This window comes from Centrocercus urophasianus, unplaced genomic scaffold (assembly GCF_019232065.1).
Source record: "Centrocercus urophasianus isolate 14NV4802_14NV808 unplaced genomic scaffold, USGS_Curo_1.0 seq_30, whole genome shotgun sequence".
NCBI lineage: Eukaryota > Metazoa > Chordata > Aves > Galliformes > Phasianidae > Centrocercus > Centrocercus urophasianus.
In genome coordinates, this window is record NW_024884867.1 from 12,489,793 (window position 1) to 12,503,677 (window position 13,885).

General features: G+C 50.8%; 1 protein-coding gene and 1 pseudogene across 1 annotated transcript; both read left to right on the forward strand.

Moving 5' to 3' along the window:
• Positions 1-1,760: 1,760 nt before the first annotated feature.
• On the forward strand, positions 1,761-10,801 carry SLC25A1 (solute carrier family 25 member 1). The gene is made up of 9 exons (XM_042829292.1): positions 1,761-1,866; positions 7,491-7,598; positions 7,692-7,791; positions 7,914-8,052; positions 8,151-8,235; positions 8,389-8,493; positions 8,674-8,789; positions 8,901-8,974; positions 9,817-10,801. The coding sequence occupies exons 1-9, from the start codon at positions 1,776-1,778 to the stop codon at positions 9,929-9,931; spliced, it is 933 nt and encodes a 310-aa protein (XP_042685226.1). The 5' UTR covers positions 1,761-1,775; the 3' UTR covers positions 9,932-10,801.
• LOC122165903 lies at positions 9,012-9,109 on the forward strand (annotated as a pseudogene).
• Positions 10,802-13,885: the final 3,084 nt, after the last annotated feature.

A 13,885-nucleotide genomic window follows, 5' to 3' on the forward strand; every position in this document is an offset into this window, starting at 1 on the left:
GTTTTTTGTTTGTTTGTTTTGCTAGTATAGCTTTCTTGTTTTTCTATACTGCATGTTTTCTGTGGGTATATTTCCAAAGGTAAGGATAGATCCCGACTCATGTTTTACTATTAAAATGCCGTAACATTGTTAGCATGCCTGTGTCAGTCTGGGTCTTTCAGTCTGGAGCCTTTTAGATCTTTCAGAAAGGTGGCAGAAACCATCAGTTTTCTTTCTTGCTTAATATAGATAATGTCAGCCTTTTAAGTATTCATGTGAATTTGAAATGCAGTCAGTGAAAAGTAAATCTTGCCTACCTGTTATGTGTCAGAATTTGTTCATTCAGTTATGTGTTCTCCTGTGTTGTTTGATGAGTCGAGGAGAAGTGCTGCTGTTTTTGTTTTTTTTTTTTTTTTTCCCCTGTTTGCTGTGGTTTTAATCAAGACTTCAAAAATCTTTGTAACAAGGATTTCTAATGGGCTGTTAATAGAGACAGTGTTGGTAACTGCATGTGTGTTCAAGTGGTGGTAACACAAGTTGTTTCAGAAGAGTATCTTTCTCGTTGTCACAGAGGTTCCTGCTGCACACACATGAAAGCTAGTGAAACATTGACTCACAAGCATTCAATATGATTGTTTCTCATTGAAGTCTGTTATGCATAAGATCTTTTTTTTATGCCTAAGAGAACCTGAGAAGAAATAACGTTTATTAATGTACCATAAAATTCCAAGTGATGTGGATTAATAATGCATGAGGAAACTTCTAGTGGTTTGAGTTGTAATGGTTCTGATGGTAGTGCTGTTTATTTAATGAGGTGAAGAAATTTTCTGTTTCAAGGATATGTAATAGAAAACTATTGGTCGCTTCTGGTCTTTAAAACCATGGTGTGCTTGCAAGTTGTGTCAGTGATGGGGGTCAGTACGGTCGAAGAAGGGATAAGTAGGAGCTGATCAAGCATGGTCTTTGCTTATGGGTTTTCCAGAATCCAGAATATTATTTCTGCAATCACTGTGTTTTAAATAAACAAAAAACTATGAATGTTGCTTTCATCTGCAGTAGTTCTCTTCTCTGTTCCAGTTGTTGGTGTACCACAAGGTGTACAGGCTATAATAGCACTTGGCTATGTCTTTAACAATTCTCCTCTCTGTTTCTGTGGTGGCAGAAACAAGTCACAGCCAATAGCAAAGTGTATGACCAGGTGGATCGAGAGCTGTAAAATAGAGGACGTGGTATCCTGTCTCTAGCAGTTTGTTATACACTTTTGACTTTGGGCCTTCTTTCTTTGCCTTTATTGTTGTTTGAGGTGAACTGGCTCTGGAGGAGCAAAATTACTTTAAAGCATTCTTTTTTCCAGAGAAGGTCAAACGTGTCTTCCTTCAGACACAGGGCAGCGTTAGGAAAACCTCACTGGATTGGCTTATAGGAGTATTCTACGGTAAGACCTGACTGCAATGAGCTCTGGGGGGTTCTGTTTGCAGACAGCAGTTTGTTGCTTTGCTTCAGCGAGACAAAGGCAGCGCCAGCAGAGTGACTCAGTGCTGCCTGGCAGACATCTCCTTCCATCCATCGGACGTTTAAGGGGGAGTGTAGGGGGTGGGGAAGACAACCGCACTGGTGCCACGACTGCGCTAACGCTGCGTGCCGTCCCCTGGAGCGGAGGGCCCACTCCCGCCCCGCAGCACAGCATGAGGATGTGACGCCACCTGGGCCGCCTCTCAGTAGGCGCGGCTCTGCCGTTCCGCCCTGAAATACGGCGGTGGCCGCGAGCAGTGTAGGAGCCGCGGAGTTCCGCGGCCATGCTCGTCCCCGCCGCGCCTCGCAGCCTCGCTGCTGCTGCCCCCGCCGGCAAGGCCAAGCTGACGCACCCCGGCAAGGCCATCCTGGCGGGTAAGCGTCCGCAGGGCGGGGTGCAAAGCTGAGGGCGTGCCGGTCGTCTGCGTGTAAGTGGGGAGCAGCCCCGGTAGTTGGGCTGGGGGTTGGGGGGGCACCTCGGCGTTGCTCGAGAGCCGCGCGCCCGAGTCCCCGCTTCGGAACGCGCCTTCCTGCGTCCATGGGATCGCGGCGGGCGCCGGGTAGCTGCCGCGCTTGTGTCTGCCTGCTCTGAACAGAACGGAGCTTAGGGCGGGGGCTCTTTCATCTTCTTTTGTGGCTGCTCGTTTGCTCCACACTCGCAGGACGGCTCCCAGAGCAGAGCTCAGCGCTCGCCTTTGAAACGTTCTCCCGCCGACCTGCCCTGAGCGGCACGTCCCTAGCTGCTGTGCTGCAACCGACGTTCCCTCCTCCTCGGCCGACGCTTTGTTCATCCGCCCGCTACCGGCCCTCCGCTGTGGGAGTGGCCCGGGACCGAGAGAAAGGGCTGTGCCCGCCGGCACTGAGCCTGGGCCTGGAGTAGCCGTCGCGGGGCAGTGGGGGGGGGGGGGGGTGGAGGAAGAGTGGCGTTGGGATGCGAGTCTGCTCTTCGCTTACAGCAAATCAGAGCAATTGGTGAACGGGCATACATTCAGTGGGCTCTGTGGCACCTAATTACATTACAAAGCACAAAAATGGGCAAAGAGCTGCAGTTAACTCCTTGTGCTCTGGGTGCTCTGGGGTCTGTGCTGACCTGAAGGCATTTGCTTTTTTTTTTTTGTTTTTTTTTTTCCCCAGAGACCTTCCTGCTGTGCTCACAGCTCTGCTGTCCGAGGAGTTGAAGGGGCTGGGAGGCTGTGGGGCTGTGGTCCTTCTGCATTAGGTACCTGACTGCCATCCTGGGCCATCTCTGGCCCTCTGCCAGAGCCAGCACTTTGCCACTGCCACACAGCACCTTGAGCTTGGCGGTGTGGGTCTGGAGTCCTTGGAGGATGCCAGCAGAGCTCTTGCTGCCAAGAATTCTCACTGTCGTTGAAGGCAAACAAAATGTTAAAAAAAAAAAAAAAAAATTAATAATAATTTGCAAATGGGCTCTTGTTTGTTCAGGAGGCTGCTGGGTGCTAGGGCGGCAGTTACCTTGTTGCCTGCCATTAAGCTGCTGAGAGTGCCACAGCCAGGGGGTCGAGGGCAGCCTTCTACACTGCTGCATGATAGTGCTTTGGCTTGCTTAAACTTAGTTAAAATCCTGCTAAACAATCGGGCTCTGCGCTGAGATGCACATTTTGTAGTTATCTGGCTGCAGAGCTGTCTAGGCTGCCCTGGAGCTCTTCATGCATGGTTTTCTGGCACTGCACAGCTTGAGGCTGGCTCTCTGGAGCCCTGTGCAGCAGGTGAATGCCTTGCTTGGGAGGCCTTTGATTATGGTGGGAGGCTATGTTTGGCTAGAACTGAGTGCAGCTCAATTTTTAGCTGGCTTTCAGGCCTGGAGTCTGCTCCTTTTCACAGAGAAGCTGTTGCTGCTCTGCTCTGCTTTCGGACACCTTGGTGGTCTCCATGCTTTTCTGTTCCTGGATGCTGTCCAATACGGTGCTTGGCTTTGGAAGAGCCAGAGCAGTGAGTGCTGTTGGGAGCAGCAAGTGTACAGCGAGAGAGGGCAGGTGGTAGAGAGAGAGTTGTGCGTTAGGGCAGGGAGCCTCAGGGTCAGAAGAGGAGAAAAGCAGCAGCAAAAGCTTCAGTTTCCTCTTGTTTGATAATCTCCTGATGTGATTTTTCTTAGGAAATGGTATACCTGTCAAAGAGAGCAGTCAAGGCCTGGGTGTGAAACCTGCAGCTCGCTCCTTGCAGAACCAGGCTCCTTCCCCAGTGTTCTAAGCCCAGGGCATTGCCCCTCCTGGCAGGGAAGAAGCGATGCTTCTGGGTCCTGTCTACTGCTCCCCAGGCTACAAAACTGTTTTGAGGTGCTCAGGCTGAACCCAAACATTGGCAATGGGTATTCAGTGTTCACCTGCCTGCTGCTCCCCAGGGCACCATCATCTTAGGACTGATGTCAGTGGTCAGAAGGAGCTATCCGTCCTCCTGGCAGCCATCAGCAGCATGCTGACAGCTCTGGGATGTTGCTGTGCCTCTCATTACCGAGGAATGTGTGCATAGCATGCCAATGCAGGGCCCCCCTCACACCCAGCCAGGAAGTGGTGACCCTGTTCATGTACTGTGTTCTCAAAGCTGACTCTGTCTGCAAACTGTGTTTTGCTGTTGTTGTGCTCTGGTGCCTTGTGCTGATGGCTGAGAAGTGTAGACTGTCCCCAGGCCCTTGAGCCTAGCAATGCTTTTCTATTTGAGCTTAGTTTTGGAACTGCCACCTTGGGGTGCTCAGAACTTGCACCAAGGTGAGACTGGGTGGTGCTTGGGCTCTAATCAGGAGACAGTGGATCCTGCCATTATGCTTGTAGTCAAGGAGTTTTAAATGCTCTGTAACACATTTTATTATAATATTAGCCCATTAAGAAGCAAATGCAAAGAAAAAGTGAATGAGTTGTGGTAGTTCAGGGAAGGTCTGGGCTCCCTGTCCCTAGGGTTGTCAACCTAGGGACAAACAGCTCACTATGACGCAGGGGAACTCAGTGTTGGCACTGCTGTGTGTGCCTGTGAGGTGCAGGGCTCCTGTCAGGCATGGGGCTGTTGCTGCAATGAAAGCATTTCCCAATTCACATGATGAAATGCAGCATTCCCAGCTGGCCTTGCACCTATCAGGAGGAACTTTTCAATGTCTTTGGTAGTGAAACAGGTAGTGAAGCCCTTCCGTACCCCATGCTATAAGTGGATGTGTTCTGAGGTTCTGACCCATTGCAGGATGCACTTCCCATTCAAATAATACTGTAGGAGTGATCTTTGGGTGACCTGGTTTTTAGGAAGGGGCCATGCTGTCAGTACATCCCCTCTCCGCCCCACTGAGCAGCCCAGTATTGCCTTTCTCCAGACAAGGTGCAACAGGGAAGATAAGGAGGGGTTGGTCTATGGGGGTATGTTGCAGGAGGAGGTGGCCAAGCACTGGGAGGGCTGCCAGATGCTGCTGCCATCCCACCCACAGCCCTTTCCCTTAGAGCAAACTGGCACCATTGAGTGCCTGCTGCTGATGTAGGAACTGTTGGAGCCTGTTGCACAATAGGGAGCAGCCTGTGGAACCTGTTTCGCTACCAAAGACATTGAAAAGTTCCTCTTCTCGAAGAGCTTAAGTTGTGCTGGGGAGATTTAGATTAGACATAAGGAAGAACTTTTTCTCTGAGATGGTGGTCAAACACTGGAATGGCTGCCCAGGGAGGTGGTGGAGTCGCTGTCCCTGGCAGTGTTCAAGAGGTGTCTGGATGAGGAGCTACAAGATAAGGTTTACTAGCTTGTGGTAGTAATGGTAATGGGAGGACAGCTGGACTAGATGATCTTGTAGGTCCTTTCCAACCTTGTAATTCTATGATTCTGTGATTCACTGCCCCACTGTGTGTATGGGGTGGTACTGGTGTGGAAAGGACAGATGCGGGGCACATGGAGTTCTCTGTGGCTGCAGGAGTGAATGAGCTGTGGTTGCGATTCCTAATTTGTAGCACCCTGCTGCTGGACTTTGTGCTTTGTTTGTTTGTTTGTTTGCTTGTTTTTCTCAGCTGTAAAGACTATTTGGGCTCACAGGGAAGGGCACAAAAGTCCCCTGGCAAGGAAACAAGCCAGATGCTCTGGGTGCATAATTAGTGTGTAGGGTAAAGCTCAAGGCACAGATGTGCACCAGGGGCTCCATAGAGGTCCCACTCCTTATCAGCAACGTTGGGCATGGACTAACCTTGCTCCTACTGCCTGATGGGCCATTAGAAATTATGTCTCTCAAGAAAGGATAGCTGAAGGCAAGAAGAGCTCTTTGTTTGGGAATGATGTGCTTGTGTGTCTGTGTGGGAAATTGCCCTTAGAATGGAGAGGCTGAGATTGCTCTCCAGGTGCCCACTTGTTATCAGAGCTGTGCAGGCACCTGCTGCTTCTGCTGATGCTTGCAGGAGCATGGAGCAGAGCAGCATGCTGTGTGCAGGGTGGCAGAGAGCTACTGCCACCTCCCACTCCCTAGTTCCCAGAAGGGCACTGGCTACTGCCTGTGGCTTTGCAGGGGCAGCACTCACCTTCCTTAAAGGTGCAACTCTATAGCTTTGTCATTCTGCCCTCAGCCAGCCATCCTGGGAAATGTGGTTGCATATCCCCAGAGCGCCCTGAGGAGCTACTGGTGCTGTCCCCCAAATCCCTTGGGGTAGTTGCTCTTGTGCTGTCCTCACAATCCTTTTTCTCCTTCCTGCTGAGTCCTGGAGCTGTGACCAGCAAAGCACAATCACAGTTATCCTGGGGAAGTAATGGTGAAACAACACTGAATTCATGGCAGGGCTAATACATGATGATGAACAAAACTAATAGGCTCGCTGCAAATTTGGTATCCAATTTGGGTTCTGTTTGAAGGAGAGGGAGAAAGGTTAATGTAGGATATCCCAGCCCCCCCAAATACAACTCAAGGCACTCATGGCTTTCAGGTGCTCATCTCTCCCTCTGCAGCAGCGTTGTCTATGCTGGCTGTGCTGCAGGGTTCATGCGGGAGGGGGGGGAGAGTGGGGGAGGTTTGGACACAAAACCCTGGAGCGGCCCTGGAGGACGTCCTTGTGCTTCCTCCATCTCATCAGCTCATGGCTGAGAACCTTGGCTCGGCAGCACAGGGAGGGCCCCCTGCTCTTTTACCTCTTGTGCACTCACTGCTGGTTGCTTGCGCTTAGTCAGCAATGTTGCAAGCACCAAAGCTCTGCTGGGTAAAGTCCAGGTAAACAGACTGCAAGGTCGCTGCACCCCTGTGAAGGTGGCACATGAGAAGGAGCTGGAACCAGGCTTGCCTCAGGGGATGGGGTGATTGATTTGCGTAGAATGTGGCTTCTGCTGGAATTGAGTGACTCCAGGAAGGGAAGCTGGGGCAGCGGTGCAGGACCCGTGTTTTGCCTTGCTCTGCATCTGCAGGCACAGCTCTGTGAGGGAAATGAGGTGTGCCAGGGTTCCATAAGGGATGCACCCAAGATGCTGCCAGTCTACAGCCTTGGAATTGCATTCTGCTTTGGCTCTCCCACCATGGGAGCATGCATCCAGTGCCTTGCATCTCCTGAGGTTGGTGCTGCTGATAGCTGAATGCTGCCATGGCCTTGGCTGTGCTGTGCACTGGGGCTATCCTAAAGCTGTAATCAGTGTGGGGCAGCCAAAGGGCACTGATTGCAATTGTGCTTCCGTACCTGCATGGTGCTTCTGTGAGTGGTCTCCTGCCAGGTGTGGCTTGGCAGTAAGTTCAAGTGGCTGTGCAGGTTTGTAAATGGCTGCATTGACTCCTCACCTCTGCATCTTCAAAGGGAGCAGCGTCTTTGAGTAGAGGCACTGTAGTGCTAACTGGGTTTGCTGTGCCTATTCCCCACCACTTTGCCTGATGCCTTTGTGTTAACGCTGGTCACAGGGCCCTGGTGAGAAGGAGGATGCCATGTCCTGGATGGCCCACGAGCTGTGAGATGTTGGGTCGAGCATTGTGAGGCCACATCTGTGGAGTCTGTAGTACCCATGAGGTCGGGGCTCAGTGCAGCACTACTGGAGCTCCAATTCCATCTCTTTTCTAGGTGGCCTCGCCGGAGGCATTGAGATCTGCATTACTTTCCCCACTGAATATGTGAAGACACAATTGCAGCTAGACGAGAAGGCCAACCCGCCCCGCTACAAGGGCATTGGTGAGACCAAGGGGCTTGGAGGCATCCTGGGGGGGCTAAGGGTGTCCCTTGGTGTGTGCTAGGTGACAGTGACACTGCTGTGCTCTGCTCCAGGGGACTGCGTGAAGCAGACTGTCCGCGACCATGGTGTCCGAGGGCTGTACCGTGGGCTCAGCTCACTGGTGTATGGCTCCATCCCCAAGGCTGCTGTCAGGTAAGTGTGTCATGGAGGTCCCTGGACTGTGCTCCCCTGGCAGTGACCTTGGTCTCAGCATCCCCAGTAGCTTCTGGTCCCTTGTTGCGCACCCCAGGACTGTCACTGTGGCCTCTCCACAGGTTTGGCATGTTCGAGTTCCTCAGCAACCGGATGAGGGATGAGCAGGGCCGGCTGGACAGCACGCGGGGCCTTGTCTGTGGGTTGGGTGCCGGTGTGGCTGAAGCTGTGATGGTGGTGTGCCCCATGGAGACCATCAAGGTGGGAGGTGGACAGGGGCCCCCTGCTTGTGGCATCTCCCCCAGAGGAGTCCTAGGCCACATCGCTTTATTTGGGCCCAACTCATCGTCTCCCCACAGGTGAAGTTTATCCATGACCAATGCTCCTCCAAGCCGAAGTACCGTGGCTTCTTCCATGGTGTCAGGGAGATTGTTCGAGAGCAGGGTGAGTCATGGGAGTAGTGGTCAGGGGCTTGGGTCATGCAGGAGCCCATTGAACGGGCCAGGTCTGTGCATGGGGCCGTGGATCCAATGGGAGGAGCTGGGGAGCAGGGCTGGTGCTCTCCTTCAACACCTTCAACACCCTTCATTGCTGTAGGGCTGAAGGGAACCTACCAAGGCCTAACTGCTACTGTCCTCAAGCAAGGATCCAACCAGGCCATCCGCTTCTTCGTCATGACATCCCTCAAGAACTGGTACAAAGGTACTATGTCCCTATGTTCCCACAGTGCTGTGCTGGCTGTGCTGCCAGTCCCTGGATTGAGTTCCCCTTGCAAGCCCCCAGGCTTCCCAGGCCTCTCACAATGGAGTGAGGTGAAAGCCAGGGATAGGGTGTCCCAGCTCCAGGCTTTGTCACTATTTCCAGACATCTCTTCCTCTACAGGAGATGATCCCAACAAGATCATCAATCCCTTCATCACAGGCGTGTTTGGAGCCCTTGCAGGAGCTGCGAGTGTCTTTGGCAACACGCCCTTGGATGTGGTTAAGACCAGGATGCAGGTGCAGCACTGTGGCATGGAGATGCCATGCACTCACTGTCTCCACCATTAGCCCTAATCCTTCTAGTGTACCCCAGCTCCAGTGCCCAACCCTTCTTTTCCTTTCCTGCAGGGGCTGGAAGCACATAAGTACAAGAGCACGTGGGACTGCGCCTACCAGATCATGAAATATGAGGGGCCCCTGGCGTGAGTGCTCCTGTAGACCTGGGGCTGGGTTAGAGGGTGTTATGGGATAAGCAGATACAGAGTGAATGATACAGAGCAGATTAGCACGGGCCCTGTAGAAGGATGATATGAATTTGTGGGGTTTTTTTTTTTTTTTTTTTTTTGTTTTTGTTTGTTTGTTTTTTAGCAGAAATAGTGTGGTCAGCAGGACAAGAGAAGTGATTGTCCCTCTGTACATGCCATTGATGAGGCTGCACCTGGAGTGCTGCATTCTTTTCGGGGCCCTTTGCTGCATGAAAGACATTGAGGCCCTGGAGCATGTCCAAAAAGGGCACAGAAGCCAGTGATGAGTCTGGAGCACAAGTCTTGTGGGGAGTGGCTGAGGGAACTTAAATGGTTCAGTTGAGAGAAATAGGCTAAGGGGTGATCTTACCTCTTCAACTTGTTGACCGCTTCAGCTACTCAAAAGGAGATTGTATTGAGGTGGGAGTCAGTCTCTTCTCTCAGATAATGATGATAGATTGAGAGGTAATGGCTCAAGATGCACCAGGAGAAGTTCAGGTTGGATATTAGGAAAAACTTGGAATGGTGAGGCATTGAAAGAGGCTGCCCAGGGAGGTGGTGGAGTCGCTGTTCCTGAAGATGTTCAAGAAACACGTATGTGGTACTGATGGACATGGTTGAGTGGGCATGGTGGTGATGGATTGACTAGATGATCTTAGAGGTCTTTTCCAACCTTAATGTTTTTACGATTCTGAGCAAGAATGAGAGTAGTGAGGAGTGACTGCATGTGGAAGGATTGAGGCACTGCTGGTGCATTCCCGTTATCCTGCTTTGGCCCTTAGCCCTCTTCATTCCCACAGGTTTTACAAGGGCACCGTACCCCGCCTGGGCCGTGTCTGCCTCGACGTGGCCATTGTCTTTGTCATCTATGATGAGGTGGTCAAGTTCCTCAACAAGGTCTGGAAAACAGACTGAGTGGCTCTGCCAGTACCACCGGGCTGCAGCTGGAAATTGATGACCAAGCGCAGAGCTGCCATCAGCGCGGCCAAGGGTCCAAGTCTACTGTACGCGTCCGTGGACCGGGAGCACCACTCAGTGCCCCCATACATCCTGTGCCCTTTATTTATAGCAGTGAGCTGAGGAGCAGTTACATCATCAGCTGTGTGTGTGAAAATGGCCCAGGGAGCAGGACAGAGGCTTTGCCAGCACCCCAGGCTATGCCCCCAGACAAGGCTGCAATCCTGACATCCCACTCCAGGTATCACTCATCCTGGGGTGCTGAGCACAGCCAATTCCTGATACTACCCGGACCCTTAATTTTCCCTACTGTGGGGACAGCATTTGGGTGAACTAGGTGCCCCCACTTGCAGTTTACAGTTGAGACGTGTGCGAGAGATGGGGAGCAGAGGCACAGCCCCTGTCTCAGACTTGGCTCCTTGGCGTGTCCCCTTGGTGGGGGGCAACCTCCAACACAAAGCCCTTCTTCCACATTCCCATCCTGCCCTCTCGTCACTGTTCAGGGCAGCTCCTAGCTGCCCCTATAGCTTTCAGACCCAGTACTAACACCCACGCTACTCCTGCCTTTGTGCCAAAACCTCCCTCAGGGGAGCAGATGCAGAGCTGGAGCTGCCTCCCGCCCCCCAAATTGTGTTGTAACATGTGCACCATTAATACTAGTTCATGGGAGGGCCAAGGAAGAAAAAGAGAGCCTGGGAGCAATTTTCCTTTGGCTTTCTTCTGTGAAGCCAGTGAGGGCTGGTTGTTTTTTGTTGTTGTTGGGTTGTTTTTTTTTTTTTTTAATTATTCTGTTTCACACGCAATTTGAATAAAATCAGTCTGGCTTCAGTGGGTGCAGTGCATGGAGCATCGCTGGCCATGGAGGTTGGGAAGTGCTGTCGTTATGCAGGTTGGCGATGCAGTGTTGAGTTGGGGTATGTGTACAGCCAGCTGGGTGCCAGGTCACTGAAGCAGAAGGAAATGTACTTCCCACATCTGGGCAAGGGCATCCTCCACAGCTACACCTTTGCACCTTCACCAGGGTGCTCCAGCTACAACAAAGGGAATTTCTTCCAGAGAAGCCGATGCCACAGAGATGACTGGGGTTGCCCACAGTCTCAGTCACACCCTATCATTTGCAGGAAGAAAACAGCCACATACTAAAATACAGAATGGGAAGAAACAGACCAGTGTGAGAGCCAGAGTGCAGTGCAAGAGTAAGGGCTGGCAAGCAGCAAGGCCAGGAGCTGCTGGAAAGCAGAGGGGGGAAAAAAGAACCCTTCCACACCTTGAGTGGAGCTGCAGCCCCAGGTGATTGTTTATGGGCCTCAGCACCTGTGCTCAACAGCAAGGAGAGTGAGCATGGTGTGCATGTTCCCTCGCTCCAACCAGGCCTGACTTGAGAGCACAGCGAGGTACGTGCCCTAGAATGCGGCTGGAGAGGTCCCAAGGATGACAGTGGAACTGCTCCCTTTGTACACAGCTCACCTGGTACAATCGGGTCCTCTTCTTCGTTAAGGTCTCCAGCTACTATCTCAATGTTACCTCTCTAATAATAACGTTTAATTGATTTGATTAGTTTAGACTCATTTGATTTTTGCAAAACACTTTTAATCACTTTGCAAATTCTCCATCATTATGAACAGAACCACCATGTATATTTTCAGCAAGCCAAGTTTAATTTTTGGCTTTATTTTTTTTTTTTTTATGCAAGAGCAATATTTGTGGAAAAAAAAAATACATTAAAAATATTGTAGAGGAAATGCTAAGTCATGGCCTGAAGCACTGATCGAACACCTGGTGGGAAGGCAGGGCCAACCCACAGGAGCTCAGGTGTGTGCAATACCACTGAGTGATAAAGGGGGGAAGCCAGGATTCACCCCTTCCCAGCCCTTGTGTAAGGGCTGGCAGAGGAGGTGAGGATATCTTGCTGGAGATCATTGCCTACCTGAGGCCTTCCAATGGTAAGCAGCTTTGTTTTTTTTTTCTTTCATTTCTGCAGCTACTGTGTTTGGGTGTGTTTTCATTTGCTGCAGCCTAGGATTGTACCACCCTGCTGCTATCACTGTACATCACTTTACAGCACTACAACCATGAACAAGACAGGCTGAAAAAACACAAAGCTCTGTGCTTTCTGTTGATGTGCCTTCATTTCATTATCATTGAATTTACCAAGTAGTTAGATTTTGGTGCATGAATATTTAAAAAAATGTAATATGCTGACAAAGGAAAGTGCAACAACATCAGATTTATTTATCTTTATTATTATTATTATTTTTTTTTTACAGGTATACATAAGCAGTTACACAGGTTTCCTAGATTTTGAGAATTTTTCCTTTTTTTTTTTTTTTTTTCCTTTAATATTGTGTTCTTCACCTGAAATCAAAAGGAAAAAAGAGAACAGAGCACCTGAGGCTGTGCTATGGCCCCCACCCAGAAAAGACACGAAAGGGACCAGAAAATCAACCCTGTGCCATTGCTGTGGGGAAAGAAAACTTCATGGTGTGCCTCTTTTCCCTCATGCTTCATAGCAATGGAAAACCACATTTCCTGCAGTGCCCCAGAACCCAACTTTGCTGATGGGCTGCTGGGTGCCCAGGGCGGTAGGGGGGGCACACACACGCATACACTCACTGCATGTGGTGACACTGCAGATGAGCCCAGGGGGGCTCAGTACACTCCAGGACAACCTGGATTTGTGCGGGGAGCTCGGTAAGCCATCTATTGTGGCCCAGGATACAGTGGGATGTGCTTAGAGTGCAGCAGGCTACACTGGAAAGTCTCTGGGGAACCCTTAGAGTGCACTAAGGAGCTCAGGGAATATTGTAGAGTGCTCCAGAGTCCACTCTGGCATTCTTGTAAGCCTCTGGGACTCAGTGGAAAGCTTATAGGGCTCTGGAAGTCCATTAATGTGCCCTAGAGTATGTTGGGTCACAGAGTTTTTTTGTGCCCTGAATTATACTACACCTCGGAGTAGAATAATTAGATCCAATATCCCAGAGCCACTGTTGATAGTGAATCCATGATCATGAGTCTGAGTTGTATTCAGGAGTTACTCCAAGATGAGGAACTGCTACTGGTCCTCAAACAGGTAGGAGTCGTTAATTAACACATAATATAGTGTTCCTTTTTCAGCTTCCCACCCCCAGTCTGTGGCAGCATGCAGTCTGATTCAATGCGTTTGAAAATATTTCATGACTGTTAGGTGACAATGGTAGCAGAACACTGGGCCAGTGCAGGAGGAAGAGAGGGGGAAGAAAGAGGGAAAACACCAAGAAGGAGGAAAGGGGGAGGGCATTTTGAGCTCCTGCAGTGGGAAGAGCTGAGTCCATTCTGGAGAAAAAGAGAATCTACCGCCTGTGGAAAGAGGGGCAGGCCACTCAAAATGAATACAAGGAAGTTGTTAGGATGTGTAGAGGTGAAATCAGAAAGGCAAAAGCCCAGCTTGAATTTAACCTAGCCACGGGTGGGAAAAGGAATAAGAAACTCTTTTATAAATACATTAACAGTAAGAGGAGGACAAAGGAGAATATCCACTCTTTGCTGGATGAGGCTGGGACTGTGACCACTGAGGATAAGGAAAAGGCGGAGGTTCTGAATGCCTTCTTTACGTCTGTCTTTAAAAGTCAGACCAGTTATCCTCAGGATGCCCCTCTCTCTGACCTGGTAATCTCGGCCGGGGAGCACACTAACCCCCCTGTGATTCTGGAGGAAACAGTCAGAGACCTACTGCTCCAACTGGATTGCCACAAGTCTACGGGGCCAGATGAGATCCACCCGAGAGTGCTGAGGGAACTGGCGGAGGTGAGAGCCGAGCCGCTTTCCATCATCTGTCAACGCTCCTTGTTGACCGGTGAGGTCCCAGAAGACTGGAGGCTTGCCAATGTGACTCCATTTACAAGAAAGGTCGTAAGGAGGATCCGGGGAACTACA